Below are 17,184 nucleotides of genomic sequence, written 5' to 3'. Positions count from 1 at the left end.
ATGTATGAAAGTGAAACATGGACGATAACCAGTTTGGACAAGAAGAGAATAGAAGCTTTCGAAATGTGGTGCTACAGAAGAATGCTGAAGATTAGATGGGTAGATCACATAACTAATGAGGAAGTATTGAATACGATTGGGGAGAAGAGAAGTTTGTGGCACAACTTGACCAGAAGAAGGGATCGGTTGGTAGGACATGTTCTGAGGCATCAAGGGAGCACCAATTTAGTATTGGAGGGCAGCGTGGAGGGTAAAAATCGTAGAGGGAGACCAAGAGATGAATACACTAAGCAGATTCAGAAGCATGTAGGTTGCAGTAGGTACTGGGAGATGAAAAAGCTTGCACAGTATAGAGTAGCATGGAGAGCTGCATCAAACCAGTCTCAGGACTGAAGACAACAACAACAACAATTAGTGGAATTTTGAATCTTCTGTTTTTTACTATATTTTCTGTGCTTCTGATTTTCAAACATAATTTTCTTCTAATCTCATAGATATGTGCTCACTGAAGTTACCTTCATGCAAATATTTTGTGGATTCTACACCCGTTTTTGAAATTTTTCTTATATCATTCTCTCCTGTACCTAATAGTAATTTCTGTAAAGCCTAAAATATGGCACTATTATACTTAATCTGCTTGACTATTGTGCACTTTCAAAGAGACATTAAGCTCTCATTATATTTAGTTTTTAAAATTGACTGTATTTTTTCTAATTATTCCTGTTATAATGTTTCAAATGGGCACAGTTAGTGTCTGCATCTGATAGGTGGTGCAACTCATATTGTTTTCTTGCATGCAGTGTAAGCCATTGGGTAGTCTGATGTTCCAGGGCATAGATGGAAAAGGCTAGAATGTTTTATTTTACTTTTGACTTGAGCATAGCTGCTCTAAATTCTGACCATTGCTTTTTAGCAATGTAATTTTATTAAAGTAACTTTTATGTGCCATGAAAATTGTTGTCTTGGTTAATGTGTTTTTGTCATACCTAATGTTCTTTGTAATATGTCATAGGATTTAGCAAAATTTCATTCTGATGAAGACACCCTAATAGGTGTCGAAACCTAGGTTAGTATACCTACCAGTTATGTGCAACTGGTTGGCTGTACAATCCCATGTTGAGGCTCTTAGATCTGTTAAGTCATGATGATGAGCATGCTCAGCAGCTAAACTGTGAGTGCCCCCATGGTGTACAATTCTTCTGTGTCAAAGGCAAAATTTCAGGTGTTGCCAGCAGACACATTTAAAAATTACAAAAACGATTCCTAGCTCTGACAATTGTTAGTGCCTTCCTCAGGCTGGAACCTAGGAACCTAAAGGTCCAGTTACATTAATCTCAATCTGGGACTTCCCCTCCATTCCAGCTTTTCCCAACTTGTCCCTCTTTACTCCCTAATAAAGGAACAAACAATTTTGAAAGTTAAGTAATATTTATTCCATTTTTACATGGTGGTTGCACTAAGAATTTTGCCTTCTGAAAGTAATCATAAATGGCTAGCCAGTTTGTATCCTGGTATATTTACAACTGTTCCAAGCAGAATTTAATTTTGAATGCAGGATATGCTCATCGTGGTTAGCCCTTATTATCGTATGACCTTTAGTGCTCGTTCTCAAAGAACCTCGAACCCAGGTGAATACACTTGGCTACCCTCAGATTTGTTTGTACCCATGAGACACTTGCTCCCATAACATGTGCACATTGCCACTGATTGTGGAATACAGCAATACCATGAAATGTCCCCAGTGCCAAAAATCTGAGGAATTCTGGTCATGCGAATAAGAAGGCCACACTACTAGACAGCCTGGACTAAACCATTGCCTATCAATCATTTGTGTTAGGTACTCCCATGTGAGGTGCAGAAACTGAGGTGCTTCCCCAGTTTGCAACATCCACATGTATTCATTTTTATGAAAGAATAATATTCTCCAGTAGTATGGTTAATTTGTTGGACACAAACTGGTGATAAACAACACCCAATAATTTACCAGTATCTGGTATGGTGCTGAGTGTGTTACCACAATTTCTGCCCATAGCTGATACCAAAGTGAATCTAGTGCCTCACTTCCATGATTGCTTGAGGATTTATGTACATTTGCTCTCATGTGGTTACTGCTATTTTACGTCACGCATAATTAAAATACAAACTGTGAACTATGTCTCTTTGTTTTTAGAAATGTAACCAGTGAAAGTATAATATAATTTATTACCTTGGCTGCAGTGTAGTCTGATACAAATATATGTGAACAATTAATTACAACAGGCATATCATTCCTCATGCTTTGCTTCACCACCAAGTTGCGTACATATTCAACAGAAGGAAAAATAAGACACCTATCTGGAGTAAGTTCTAGATAGTCAGTGCCCTCTGGAGTCTGAAATGAATAAGAAATTTATCATTAATGAGAATCTTAATAGTCTGTTAAAATACTACAAGTAATTATTCATGAAAAAAGTGACTGTCTTCATAGAAAGTACAAGAGTTATCACTTTTTGGTACAATATGTTCTTGTGCTAATTATTGGATAGATAAAAGTAAATGCAAATGGAAGAAAATGTTAAATTCACCAGATATAAATTGAGGTTGGTAAATCTGAATTGGAACTTTGGAGAACAAATGTTATCTACAATAAAATCTTGCTTTGCATCACACACCAGAGCATCATTTACACCATATTTTTTCATTTCCATCCCTCCCTTTCTGACATCCAAAATCCTCAAAATCCATCTATTTCACTGTCCCATTAACCTTCAGTTGCCTAAAAGACCTGTCTGCTTGTGTACCTTTTATAGTATTTTCTTCTTTGAGTAGAATAGAATAGAAACGTTATTGTCACATAACATGTCATATATGGTCAGATCAGTTTAAAGCTGCTTCTAATTGTAAGTATGCAGAATAATTACAGGTATTTTGTAATTTTAAGTACCAAAATATGATTTAAAAGAATCATGTTGAAAATAAAGTAAAATTAAGAATAAGTATTTACTTAAAGTACTTTTTCGGAATAAAATGTAACATCAGGCACAGTTATTTGTGACAGTCAGTCATAAATTCTTCTACACTGTAATAACATTTACTTGCTAGGTATTTTTTTAAATGATGTCCAAATTCTTCTGGTTCATAATTTTTAAATTTTTCACAGACTTTATTTCTCAGCCTCATACCCATATAGTGAGGTGTCTTCTCCAACAGTTTTAGCCTATGAGTTGGTAACTTATACAGATATTTGTTTCTTGTTTCATAATCATGCTGAAAAACGTTATCATCAAAATGTTGTGGGTCTTATTTAGAAAACTTAATTGTCTCATAGATATAGAGACCAGGATCAGTTGTAAGATCAAGGGCCTTGAACAGAGGTCTGCACGATTGTCTTTTTTCTGCACCTGCCATTGCTCTAATGATTTTTTTCTGTAGCCTAAAGACTCTCTGTAAGTTTCTTTTCTCTGGTCCCCAAAAAATTATACCGTATCTAATCACAGATACAAAATATGCAGGAATACAACTTTTTTGACTGGTCTTTCTATTACACTGCTTATAACATTCATTGCAAATATTAGACTACTTAGATGGTGACACATGGCATGTACATAGTCTGTCCATGATAAATTCTTGTTCAGCATTACAGTTAGAAATTTGGTACAGTTTGTGGTGGCCAGGTGGTTGTCCTCATAAGGTATTTCTAGTATATCCTGTACATCTTGTTTTGTGGTAAAGTGAATGATTTGTGTCTTTGTTAGATTTAATTTCAGTCCATTATTTCTCTCCCAGGCCTCAATTTCAGCCAGAGACTGCTGAAGATGACTAATCAAATTTTCACTTTTCTTGCAACAGACTATTGCTGTAGAGTCATTTACATAAAGAATAGTGTCTGAATTTATGTCGGTAGGTCATTTATATACTGTAATACAAGAATAATATTGGACCAAGGATAGATCTTTGTGGCACACTTTGTTCTGCCTTTTTCCAACCTGAGAAGAATCTCTTACCAGTTTCTTCTATTACTATTCTTTGTTTTCTGTTTAATAGGTAAGATGACATTCATCTCAGTGAATTTTGACTAAAACCATATTGTTATACTGAGTTCCTCTTCCACCTGTTTCGCTCCATTTCCTATGACTTTTAGCTGTGTTAAGTATCATTACAGCTCTTATTGTATTGTTACATTAGAGTCTTTGTTTATACTTATATTTTCATTCTTAGTTAAAATCTCAAACATTTCCTTTTTCTCCTGTATCCTGATATAATGGGGAGGACATCTTGATCAGCTATGATGAAAATCTCTTTAGTGAATGCATAGTAGTCTGTGCAGTAGTTCACCTGGGTATCCTGTTCCAGAAATTTTACTCGTACATTAATCGGGCCCTGAATATTTTATTCAAAACTTCACTCCTGAGTCAATACCCACTGCTCCTGTCTGTGTTAGTTATCAGCCAGCTATGATGAGACAGAGATTATCTTTCTTACAATGAAATAAACACCCTTACTCTATCCATCTGAGCCACCGAGGACACAGAGGATTGCGCAACTGCAGGTATTTATCTCTGGCACGCCTCCCGCGAAACCCATATTCTCAACGTATTGTCCCACACTACATTTGTAGTGCCCCCGCCCATTATACTCATTACTTGCGGCGCGTCGCCGATTCCCGTAAGAGTTCGGGCACTGTTTGTGCATTCGCACAGAAGAAGAGTTCAGGCACTGTCTGTGCATTCGCACAGAAGAAGATGGTCGAGTATATATATATATTTAAGGCTCACCGGCCACTTGACCATCTTCTTCTTCTGTGCGAATTCACAAACAGTGCCCGAACTCTTACGGGAATCGGCGACGAGACGCGAATAGTGAGTATAATTGTCGGGGCCACTAAGAATGTAGTGCGGGACAATACATTGAGAATGTGGGTTTTGCGGGAGGCAAACAGAGACATCAATGAACGAACGGACAGATCATAGCTTTGCGAAAATAAAATTTTCACTCGAGGGAAGACTTGAACCAAGGACCTCTCGTTCCGCAGCTACTCACGCTAACCACAGGACCACGACGCTCCTGAGCTCATGTTGATGTTGCCTATCTTGTGCATGGACTACTCAGTTTGTATATTTTGCTTATTTTTTTCGTACTTCCACACAACTTCTTCCTGCTTTCTCGATTGATCTGTGTTCAGTTTTTCAAGGCCTATCCAGTGTGCCAGCTTATAACTAAATCTGAGGGGGGTGCGATGGAGACGTTCCCTTGTTAGTATATAGATTATCTTTCTCTATATACTTTTTGAATCTTTCCATTTCAGTTCATTAGCATGTGCTTCATTTCAAAATCATACTGGAATACATCTTTTTGACCATTTACTTTGAATAATCTAGCATTTCTCTTAGCATCTTGCATATTTTTTCCTTTGTGAAAATTTTCCCTGTCAATGTTAAAGGTGTTGTAACCTATGATATTAATTCTGGAATCTGATAATTCAGTTTTAAGTTCCGTGTTAGTCTGAATATGTTTATTAAGTTAGTTTTACCACGTAAAAAGAGGGTAAGGCAATATATCCAAATCTATAAATACTTATCAATATAATGGAAGGAAACATTCCACGTGGGAAAAATTATATATAAAAACAAAGATGAGGTGACTTACCGAACAAAAGCGCTGGCAGGTCGATAGACACACAAACAAACACAAACATACACACAAAATTCAAGCTTTCGCAACAAACTGTTGCCTCATCAGGAAAGAGGGAAGGAGAGGGGAAGACGAAAGGAAGTGGGTTTTAAGGGAGAGGGTAAGGAGTCATTCCAATCCCGGGAGCGGAAAGACTTACCTTAGGGGGAAAAAAGGACAGGTATACACTCGCACACACGCACATATCCATCCACACATACAGACACAAGCAGACATATATGACATATGTGTCTGTTTGTGTGGATGGATATGTGCGTGTGTGCGAGTGTATACCTGTCCTTTTTTCCCCCTAAGGTAAGTCTTTCCGCTCCCGGGATTGGAATGACTCCTTACCCTCTCCCTTAAAACCCACTTCCTTTTGTCTTCCCCTCTCCTTCCCTCTTTCCTGATGAGGCAACAGTTTGTTGCGAAAGCTTGAATTTTGTGTGTATGTTTGTGTTTGTTTGTGTGTCTATCGACCTGCCAGCGCTTTTGTTCTATAAATACTTACTTTGTTTGTCTCAATATTTATTTTTGGACGTGCAACATTGTAAAGAATGAATAGTACATTCAAGCCAATGCCCACAAGGATGCCTAATTCCAGTTGCTGTATCAAACAGGCAAAAAATGTTGCAAATCCAGGGATAAGATCATTTTCTGGAAAGAAACAACATTTTGACTTTGCAGATTATAATCAGGTAATGAAGGCTGTGTAGTGTAACATAATTACTTCAGAGTCTGTTACGTAACCTAGAAATAGTCATGTAGCATTAGCATCTGGCTGGCCCCAGTGAGTGGACAAGCTGCTTATTAAGCAAATTTATCTTTCACGAGATACATACTATATATATTTATTCATGCTTTATGTTACATCTTAAGGATAACCACATATCTGCTAAGATTACTGTTTGTATTTGTGTTGCTGATTTCTTGACAGAAGGGAAACAGTGAACACTCCACCTCTCAAGTAACACAAAGGTGACACTCTAGCTCAATGTCTCATCCAACAGACAGACGTAACAGTAAATATGAGGAAAACAAAAATTCTTACTTTATCTAATTTATGATGTCAAGATAATTCAGTTTCAGTCTTGGCAGTAGAAATTATGATCAATAACAATTATGTAGGGCCACAGAGCATGAAGCAAGGTACCAAAATGTTGTATAAAGTTGAACAAAAATGTTAGAATCCCATGGAAGGAGTGCATTTTGATTAAATTATCTTACTGTTGTTTTAAATTTGACTTCCACTGTTTTGTGTTGTTATCATTTAATGACTAAATAATTCCAAGCTTTAAAAAATTAGGGGCAAACATCTTGCTACCAGTTCTATCAGCAAATAGATATAATTGCCTGCTTTGCTGATCATGAAAATGTGTTTGACAATTTTAAATGCTACAGCCAGCTTAAACTTAGTCAACATAATTTTACTACATCTACATGACTACTCTGCAGTTCACACTTGAGTGCTTGGCAGAGAGTTCTTTGGACCACTTTCAGACTATTTCCCTACTGTTCCACTCTCTAACAGTGTGTGGGAAAAATGATTACATAAATCTTCCTATGCAATCTCTGATTTCTCTTAGTTTACTATGATGATCACTCCTCCCTACACACTTTGACAACAACAAAATATTTTTGCATCTAGAGTAGAAAGATGATGATTGAAATTTTGTGAAAAGATCTCATTGCAGGCAAACAACCCCTTTGTTTTTGTGATCACCACACCAACTCACTTATCATATATGTACACTCTCTTCTTTATTTTAGGATAAGACAAAACCAGCTGCCCTTCTTAGGACTTCTTCAGTGTACTCCATCGATCCTGTCTGGTAAGGATCCTATAGTGCACAGCAGTGCTATAGCAGAGGATTGGAAAGTGTAGAATCAAACAACTCAGATTGAAATTAGAAATAACGTTTCATATGGCATCAGTAGCCCAAAAGGTTCCAGGGAGAAATGTATAGTATCTTTAATGCCCTTAAAATTATGTTCTGAAACTATTTTTTGTTTCAGAAAAGCACTGGCCAATTTTAACAAAGCAATCAAAATCAATGGTAGAGCTCATGCAGAATAAAAAAGTTTTGTCCTGAGTGCTGGGCAAGTCTATATGTTCCAAAAGAGGTGATGCCGAAGTTGACTGTGTCTACCAACCTGCACACTTAAAGTGTACTTGCTATCTTTTTACTAAATCACATGTCATCACAGTCTTCAGACACCATAGGTGCAGTAAAAGTTCTTCATTATCAGACATGTGTTACTATATGATTATATGCAATACCGTCAAATTTTTGTCAAAAGGGGCAAATGAGAAAGCAAAAATGTTGCTCAAAAGTGTGTCTGAAATGGTTGCAGGAACTGTTAGCTACTCCCATCACACAATAAAGAGAATAAAAGAAGTGAGGGGAAACATAGTTTAAAGTACTTCCCAGTTCTTTTCTCCTGAAAAGATGCAAAATAAGGAGAAGAAAATTTTACATTTTGGCAATATTGACAAATGCGTTGTCAATGGACTGACAGATAACCACCACATGATACATATTGTTTATTTTACATTGTTGGTATCGTACTACATGGTGCTGTCTAGCACTCTACATTTTTACACCTTTTTTGTTTTTCAAGATTGACTTATGGAGCATTTGATCAGACTAGTGTTGTGTTAGTCAGGGTGTATATGACCCGAGACAACCGGGAGATCTGGGAAAAACCCAGGAATTTTTTCATCTGTGAGAAAACCAGGAAAAATCCGGGAATTTTTTAGAATTACAGGAATTTTTCATTGTTTTAGTTTTCAGTTAATTTTTTTTATAATTTTGACTGGTAAGAACCAATACTCTAACAAAGGATATTACTGAATCCCGCTACTGCAGAATAATACTGCAGCAATAAAACATGAACTAGAGAAAAAAAAAACGAAAATAAAACTTAATTTGCAAAGGAAATGCACCTTATACAACAACAAAACACAGTGCTCATACACGTGTCTGCCAACAGCAAAATGTGTCAAAGACTTTAGGGAGACTATACAATGCTTCATAACAACAAATTGCCTCCAATGAGCATGATGTCACAACTGTTTACAGCAGTTATGAGCAGGCACATGTGCATGCACAGGTGAGTCACAGATGAGTAGTACATTCTCCTGCTTCTGGCTAGAAATGTGGTTGTTGGCTGTGTAAGCAGTCGCAGCAAGCAGCTGGGAAAAATTTTACTCCCATCCCCAACCTGCCAGATTCACACATGCGCATCAGGCCCAGATCTATAGGGTGGGGGGTGGTGGGAAATTCATATTCTTGAGCAAAAAAACCTTGTTTGACAAAGTGCCTAGCATCCAGCGCACGTTGGTCTATATGTTACTCATATGATTTTGAAACACATCCCTGTTGGTTTTTGAACACATTCTAAGCTGATTTCTGAATGAATCATAAGTTGATATTTGAATGCGTGCATAGTGTACGTGATGTCTATGTCAGGGGAATCCTCATCATATCTAGAAATAAATTTTCCTGCAGGCAAAAGGGGATGGGGAGTAAAGCCATACGGGTGAATGCCAATTTCTGTCTGATTATGTGGTTGATTGGTTTTGCGAATGACCAGCGTTGTTATAATTACAAGAGAAATCCATATATTCAGACAACCAGAGTGGAAATAAATGACTAACATGATTAACATGTAAGAAAGATTACGTATTGTCTCCTCAGTGTATCCAATAAAATGAAATTTTTACAGAACATTCTTGGTCAGATTGCTACACTAGTAAGGGCCAGTTGCACAGACCCTGGTTAGCAGTCACTTAAGTTCCATTCTGGAAGTAGTACAGAAGACGCATTGCACGAACATGTAAAAACGCCTAACCGGAGAATAATCGTGCGATAACTAAACTGGTGATTCTGGCAGGGTTAGTGAAGTTAACCGGCGAATAAGTTTTGACAGTGGCGGGAATAGTTCCGGAATTAGTGATGACAAGATTGATTGTTAGAATGAGGAAGGAGAAGAAATAGGGACATCACACAAATTATGGAAGAATATGGTGATTCCAAATTTATATATAAATTTTGTACTACTACGTTTCGATCTCATGCTTGATAAACTGGAGCGTATGAATGAAATGTGAAACTAACATAAAGCTTTTTGCTTGTAGTAGGCCTAATAGGCATTTAATATTGGTACTTTGTGAATTATATTCTGTCATGTTATAAAAATGACCATTTTTGCCAAAACAGCCTGGTTTATTTGATGTGTGTTACAATTGCTGCAATATTAGAAAGGCCTATTTTGTTTTATCTAGCAGACAGTGACAAAATAGACGTAATCAGATCGAGAAACCACACCAGTCTTGAGTACTATTTGTATTAACAGCTTTTGCAGTATTAGACAATGACATTTTGATTTTTCATGTAGCAAAAAGTTTGACAAACTTTGTTGAGGTAATAGATTCTTTCATAGAAAGGAAAGCACTCCATGTAAAGCTGTAGCAAGATTAGAGAGAAAAAAATCTAGGAACTGAGGATTGAAGAAAAGTGTACTGTCTTGCTTGTCTCTTGTCTTTACGGGTTTTATGTATCCTATATTTAGTTTTATGTCAAACAAAAGAGAAAGTTATTGCCTAATAATCAATGAAGAGTGCAATTTTTCTGAGCTCTTGTTCTCCCAATTACAAATAATCCCATCAAGTAATAATTGCGAGGTTTTTTAAGAGCTGCAGAATGTCAAACCGGCCAACTGGGAACAGGAGAGGCACCACAGGACATTTTAATTTCCACTGTCCTGAATATAGTTTGATGCCATCCATTACAAAATATTGGCGTTTCAATTCCGCAGAGCGAAATACAGTGACGTGCGGTAGAAGAATTCTGTGTGAAGAGGTATGGTATGGCACTTTGGCACACTTATGACCAAATAACATGTCTTACATTTCCTGGAGCACATTATGTTTTACGTATCAGACTCTTCAGAAAGATGTGCACAACAAAATGAACATATTTGTGAAAATTCAATTTTAAAAAATTTTTTACATCCTATGTCAAACGCTCGATGGAGGAGGGCGAGGGAGCACCACTATCTAGTATTGTCCATTTGCAGAAATATTGTAGATCCAGAACTGATGTGCAGAGCAGTTTGAATTATAGTGGGGAAGTGTGTAATCTCCACGTGACCTGTGTTTACATTTAGTGATTTTGCTGTTTCCTCTTCGTTTACTGCTCTCTCGTAAAATTAACACAAAATGGATATCTGTAGCCGGGGGCTATCAAGTGAATTAAAAGACATTCACATAATTATGGAAGGCTAAAATATGTTATTAGTTTCAGATGGTATTTTATTTCCACCTTTCTAACAGTCAAGCATTAATCACCTTGCAGAACAATGAAGTTATTTTTGTCAGTTTGCTAAAGAAATTTGGTTTTTAGTAATCTTTCCCGCTGAGGTAGTCAATGTATTTGAATGAAGAAATGTTTAATTCCACACTATCAGCTAGTTTTAACTGCTCGCTGCATTTCAAGTGCACATTTTCACCTTCTGGCACATATGGCATTATGTCGTAATAAAGAACCAAACATGAGGCAATACAGTACTGGTGCTCCAAGAAAATTTTCATCCTGAAAACCATACTGAAAAGCTTAATGTCAGGTCAAGACCTACTTCATTGGGAATATGGACCTGTATCATCGTAGCTGCGCAAGCACTGTGGCGCCTGTTATCTGGCGCGCTCTGGCAACTACTAGTTACTTTCAAAGTAAATTACCCTTTATGCAAGTTGGACTATGTGGACGAATGTACAATGAATTTCTTAAATCACAGAGCATTTGACTCTCATTTTAAATCAACTCTTTGGTGACAAGCCGTTTAGAAGAATTTCAAGCCCAGAGAAAATTGATGTACTACAGGAAGCCCTCTCTCCTCCCTAGTAACTAATTTATTTGTGGAAAACTTCAACGACAGGTCACTGGACTTGGCTAAAAATTTTGCTGGCACATTTGTGTGATATATCCTAAAGTGTAACATGCACAAAGAAGATCAACATTACATGTGAAAGCTTAGCTTCTCTTGCAGTATGTGAAATTCCACTTTTCTAGTAGCAACACTATGTATATTATTGTAATTTAAAACATTAACTTTCCCAGTTTGTATATTAGTGCTACTTAACAGTGATGTTGCTATTGGCCAAGTGCATCACGTGCCCTATGGTCTGAATATCCACTATCATCGGCTGACGAGATCACGTGACATGAGCTATGACTGGCTTACAAAAGCGCATCGCAATCTCAATTTCAGCGGTTTGGAAAGTAACATGCAGTGTTTGGTGGAATTTGAATTTATACTTTTGTAATACGAAAATATGCAACGTACATATTTCTGCCCATCAAAGATCTTTCCAAAACATGTTTCTTTCCCTGAGTTTCATTTTCTAAAGTGCCGGAAAACTCTACACCTATGTATAAAATCATAACCATTCAAGGGATTGATAAGTTTTATAATTACAATGGAAAATCTAATGTCATTTAACATAGAAAAAGTGTGTTTTCACCTGGGAGAAATCACATTTGGGAATTTTTTTTCCTTGTCCGTGTATACACCCTGATTAGTTAATCCTTTCTTTAAATCACTGTTTATTTTCCAGCACACTAGTTAGAAATTATTAACTTGAATGCCAGTGTTTGATAATTTATTGGACAAACTGACATCACCTGGTAATGCAATCAGTTGCAGTCACTAGCTGTAGCTCATAAGTTATGTGATACAGGCATTTGTACCTAAGCTTCATCTGTTGGACTACACTTCCCCTATCACACAGTGGTCATTCACATTGGAGCGCCCCCCCCCCCCCCCCCCCCTCCCCAATCCCCATTGCCTCTCACACCGTACCATGTCCATCAACATGCACACAGGTCAGAGTACCTTGTACACACTTTTCATGATGAAACGACATACTGATAACAGAAAAATTTCGGTTTCTTCTAAACAAAATCATCATCACTGGTAAAGAGTGTGAAAACAAGATCAGTGTCCAAAAAGCAAATATAATAGTCATCATAAAGAGAGAAGGTGACATGATTATCAATTTAGATGGGAACATACTACAGAGAGCTACTAGGAGTGCCTTCTAGAAAAAGAAAAATGATATGATGGTGAAGAGATGAAAACTAGAATTAGCACTAAGTGGGGGAGCATTTTAAAAACTCAGGAATTTGACATATAATTGCTTTCTTCAATTTAACATACATTGACAAATAGTAAAATGTTATGTGGTATTGATAATGCTGTATGAAGTAGAATCTTGGAGAATTACAACATAATCCTTGAGCAGAATGAAAGCTTTTTGTATGTAGGCCTAAATGTGGCCACATGTATAAACTGACTCATGCAGACCTTAGGGAAAAACAGTTTGAGTTCAGGTACTTACCTGAGAATATATGTTGAAAAAGGGCAAACCTACATTTATAGCACTTTTGAAGAAAGGTTTTGACAATGTTTGGTGGAATACACTTCATGAAATTTCAAAGATAGCAGGGACAAAATACAGGGAGAAAAGGTTTATCTGTAACTTGTGCAGGAATCACGTTGCAGTTATGAGAGTTGAAGGGCATGGAAAGAAAGCAGTAGTTGATAATGAGTGAGACAAGCCTAGTCTCAACATTATCTACTCTCTGCACTCAGCAGTCAAAAGAGGAAACCACAAAAAATATTTTTAAAGGGAATTAAAGTATAGAGAGAAGAAATCAAAACTTTTGAGGTAATGAGACACCAAAATTGGTTGATGAATTTTGCTATTTGGGTAGTAAAATAACTGATGATGGCTGAAGCAGAGATGTAAAATGCATCCTGGCAACAGCATGAAAAGTGTTTCTAAAAGAAAGAGAGATTTTTTTAAATATCAATTATAAATTCAAGTGTTACGAAATCTTTTATAAAATCAATTGTCCAGAGTGTAACCTTCTATAGAAATAAAACAGACAATAAACAATTCAGATAAGAAGAGAGCATAAGCATTTTGAAGTGTTGTGCTACAGTCCAATGTTGAAGATTAGAGTGATAGAACAAATTACTAATGAGGAGTACTGAATCAAATTGAGGAAAAACAATTTTTTGGCAAAACTTTACTAAAAGAGGGGAGCAGTTGATAGAACACATCCTGAGGCATAAAGGAATCATGAATTATGTAATGGAGGGAAGTGTGTGAAGGAAGGAGGAGATGTGGCTGGTGATAAGCATTGTAGAGGGAGACCAAAGCCTGAATACAGTATGTTGGTTTAAATGTTTGTAGGTTGCAGTAGTTAGGCAGAGATAAAACCTCCTGCAGGATACACTAGCATGGACAGCGCATTAGACAAGTATTCAGAAAAAAGATCACAGGAACAACAAAGTGCGAGAGAAGAAAAGAATTAGTTTCAATCCCTATTAAATTACAAAGAGCCCATCAGCAAGCAGATATCTGAGAAGAAATAGCAATACATCAACAACTGTGTTAATCATATTAATTGTATTGGTCTGTGGAGCCTAAGTAAACATTGAGATGATCATATAGAATTAGCAGATTGTGAGCTCTGGCATGACACCAGCAAATTAGTACAGCAATAAAGCATGTTGTTCTAGTAAATAACAGCAGTGTGTAAACTTGTGACAACAAAATCAACACAATCTAAAAGGAAAAACCATGATAGCTACAGAAGACAAAGAACAAGCTCACTCTTCAACAGTTCCAAAACTGTAGGGCATCATTCTACTGCAAAAAGCAAAAGTTGACGTCTGAAAAACATAGCATATGTGGAAGCTACAGTAGCTACAAGGAATGGCCCAGTCAGTCCAAAGCTGAAGAATGGATGAAACTGAGTAACTGCATTAAGTAAGACTGCAGGAAGATAGCACATGCATGGGCCCAACGGTGTTCTCCCTTCATTGACCAGAAATGAGTGTGAGGGGGAAGTTCGGGTCGGTTACACCAAACAACACCCATTTTGCAGTAGTTCATTTATTTACCTAAACACATCAAAGGCTAACAAAGAACTGACATGGTGGAACAGGACAAAGATAATGCTTAGCTTAGTTCAAAGGTGGATGCTCAGGGTCCAAAGACGAATGCATATTGATGCTGGTGTCGAACTCATTGGTGCCACATAGCGCCCCCCCCCCCCCCCCTCCCCAGTACGGAGTACTCTTGAGAGGGGTGACTAAGGCATTGGCAGGGGTGGTCCGCAGGAGCTGGACCACAGTGAGCTCGACAGCGTCGTCAGGGAGCTGTGTGGGTAGATGTCGTGAAGGAAGGTTTGGCCACCGAACCAGGAAGTCGTTGAAGCGAGCCGGGCGCCGTACTGGTCGTGCAGCGACAGGTAGGCCGGCGGTTCGCCGGTGGAATGGAGCTACGACAACAGTGTCTCTGGAGGGCGTGGCAATCACACAAAGCATGTCCAGGTCGACGTTGGGTGTGAGGGGAACACATTTCACCAGGTGGCAGGAAATGGCGGAGGTTGTGTCATGAGCACTGGATGAAGGGAAACACACGACAAACAGTGTGTCATCGTGCAGTATTATTGAGATGTTGTGGATTATGTCCGGGGGGACAGGCACAAACACCTCAAGCGAGGGCACGTTCAAGATGGGGGGGCGTTAGAAACCTCGACAGGGCGAGGCAGGCAATGGTGGAGAGATCGAAGGGACCGACAAAGGGGCCGGCGGTGAGGGCGTGATCGTAGGTAAGCTCAACGTGGGGAGCATGTGGTCACTCGACGGAGTGCATGAAAGCGGAGTAGAGGGCGAGGTTGGAGGAGAGCTCAACGATTGGAACTGGAAGTCACTCGACGGAGTGTGTAAGTCCGACGTGGAGGGAGTGGTCAGAATGTCGTGAACCATGACAGTGAGTGGCGTGGTCGAGACCCGAAGGAGGATAGAAGAAGGCTCAATGTGAGCAGGCTTAAGTCTGTTGAGAGGTGTTGGCTGAGCGCTTGAGACCTCAGTACGGGCCTGTAAATTGAGGTTGGAGGGGAGCACAGACAGTGTCATCTTGGAGCATGACATACTCACAATTGTCCGGAGATTACGGGACGTGAACCTTAGGGTGGGAATGGCTGCCAAGCGGAGGGATATGGAGGTTGATGAAGTGGCGTCTGACGCAGTCCACGAAGGAAGGTAAGTCAGGCTGAGGGAGAGAAGCGGAAGGGCTCACAAGTTTTCCAGAGAGAACAATGTTCTGGCCGTATACGAACTCGGCTATTGTGCCTTTGAGGTCTTCCTTATAGATCGCACGAATGCCGAGTACCACAAGGGGAAGGGCCTCTGTCCAAAGACAGTCGTGTCATCAAAGAGCCGCCCTGAAAGTGCGGTGCCAGCGCTCAACTAGCCCGTTACTTTGCGGGTGATATGCTGTGGTATGGATGTGCCGGTTGCCTCAAATGTTACAAATCTTATTGAACAGGGCCTACTCAAATTGTCTGCCCTGGTCAGTCGTGATGATAGCTGGACATCCGAAATGCAATACACATGACTTGACGAAAGCTCGGGCAACAGTTTCTGCCATAATATTGGGGAGGGGGACAGCCTCAACCCAGCGAGTTGTTCGGTCGATAGATGAGAGAACATAATGAAAGCCGTTAGAGGGGGAGAGAGGACCGACAATGTCAATATGAATATGATGGAAACGCCCAGGAGGGATCGAAAAGCCGCCGAGGGGGCGTGATGAGTGCTTGTGTACTTTGCATCATTGGCACGCGACACAGGAGCGTGTCCATTGCTGGCAGTCCTTGTTGACTTTCTCCACACAAGGCACTCTGCAACGAGGCGGGCGGACACACAAACACCGGGGTGGGCTAAATTATGCAATGCATTGAAGACAGTTGGACGGAGCGTGGTTGGGATGAGGGGGCGTAACGTGCCCATACTGTTGTCGCACCAGATCTCACCAGAAATGCCAGGGAAAGTGGTGCGGATGAAGTGTAGTGAAGAAGTAGAGTCTGAAATCAGGTTTTGTGTTTCCTCGTTGGCGGGTTGGAGGTTAGGCAGTTCAGAGAGGTCTAACAGCGAATGGACGGCGTCGACTCATGAAAGGAAATCTGCAACTATATTGTCAGCACCCTTTATGTGTCTGACATCGGTGGTGAACTGAAATATGAAGTCCATGTATCTGAAGCGGTGAGGAGGCGGGTCAGCTGGTGGGTTTGTAATGGCCGCAGCCAGAGGTTTGTGGTCCGTTAAGACATAGGAAGGGCGTCCCTCAATGTCAATCTTAAAATGTTTGATTGCTTCGTAGATCGCGAGCAACTCCCTGTCAAATGCAGAATACTTCATTCTGCAACAGATCTCAATAAAGTGTTATGGCTACTGTTTAGCTACATTACAAATAATCAGGAAAGATTAAATTTATTGATGTGGTGATATGTGGGTCTGTTCTGTTGGACACGTCTGGCTGCACCTTATCTTATCTAATAGATGGGGGCACTACATGCATATTGCAGGTTGAGAATTTGGCTTGGGCGGGAAATGTGTCTGGATGGCTGAGGTGGTTAAGGCATTATCAGACCCACATATCAACACATCAATAAATTT

At 39.2% G+C, this 17,184-nt stretch overlaps 1 protein-coding gene across 1 annotated transcript in view; it reads right to left on the bottom strand.

The window, feature by feature from the left end:
• LOC124777999 (sodium-independent sulfate anion transporter-like) overlaps window positions 1-17,184 on the bottom strand; it is a 78,963-nt gene that overhangs the window by 10,075 nt on the left and 51,704 nt on the right. Inside the window, exons 9-10 of the mRNA XM_047253572.1 lie at window positions 6,161-6,306; window positions 2,207-2,371 (exon numbers count right to left, since the gene is read on the bottom strand). Of these exons, the coding sequence (XP_047109528.1) occupies window positions 2,207-2,371; window positions 6,161-6,306 (311 nt within the window). The remainder of the gene's footprint in view (window positions 1-2,206; window positions 2,372-6,160; window positions 6,307-17,184) is intronic.

Source organism: Schistocerca piceifrons, chromosome 2 (genome assembly GCF_021461385.2).
Source record: "Schistocerca piceifrons isolate TAMUIC-IGC-003096 chromosome 2, iqSchPice1.1, whole genome shotgun sequence".
Taxonomy (NCBI): domain Eukaryota; kingdom Metazoa; phylum Arthropoda; class Insecta; order Orthoptera; family Acrididae; genus Schistocerca; species Schistocerca piceifrons.
Note: the sequence above shows the minus strand (reverse complement) of the source record. Positions and strands in the feature narration are given on the sequence as shown.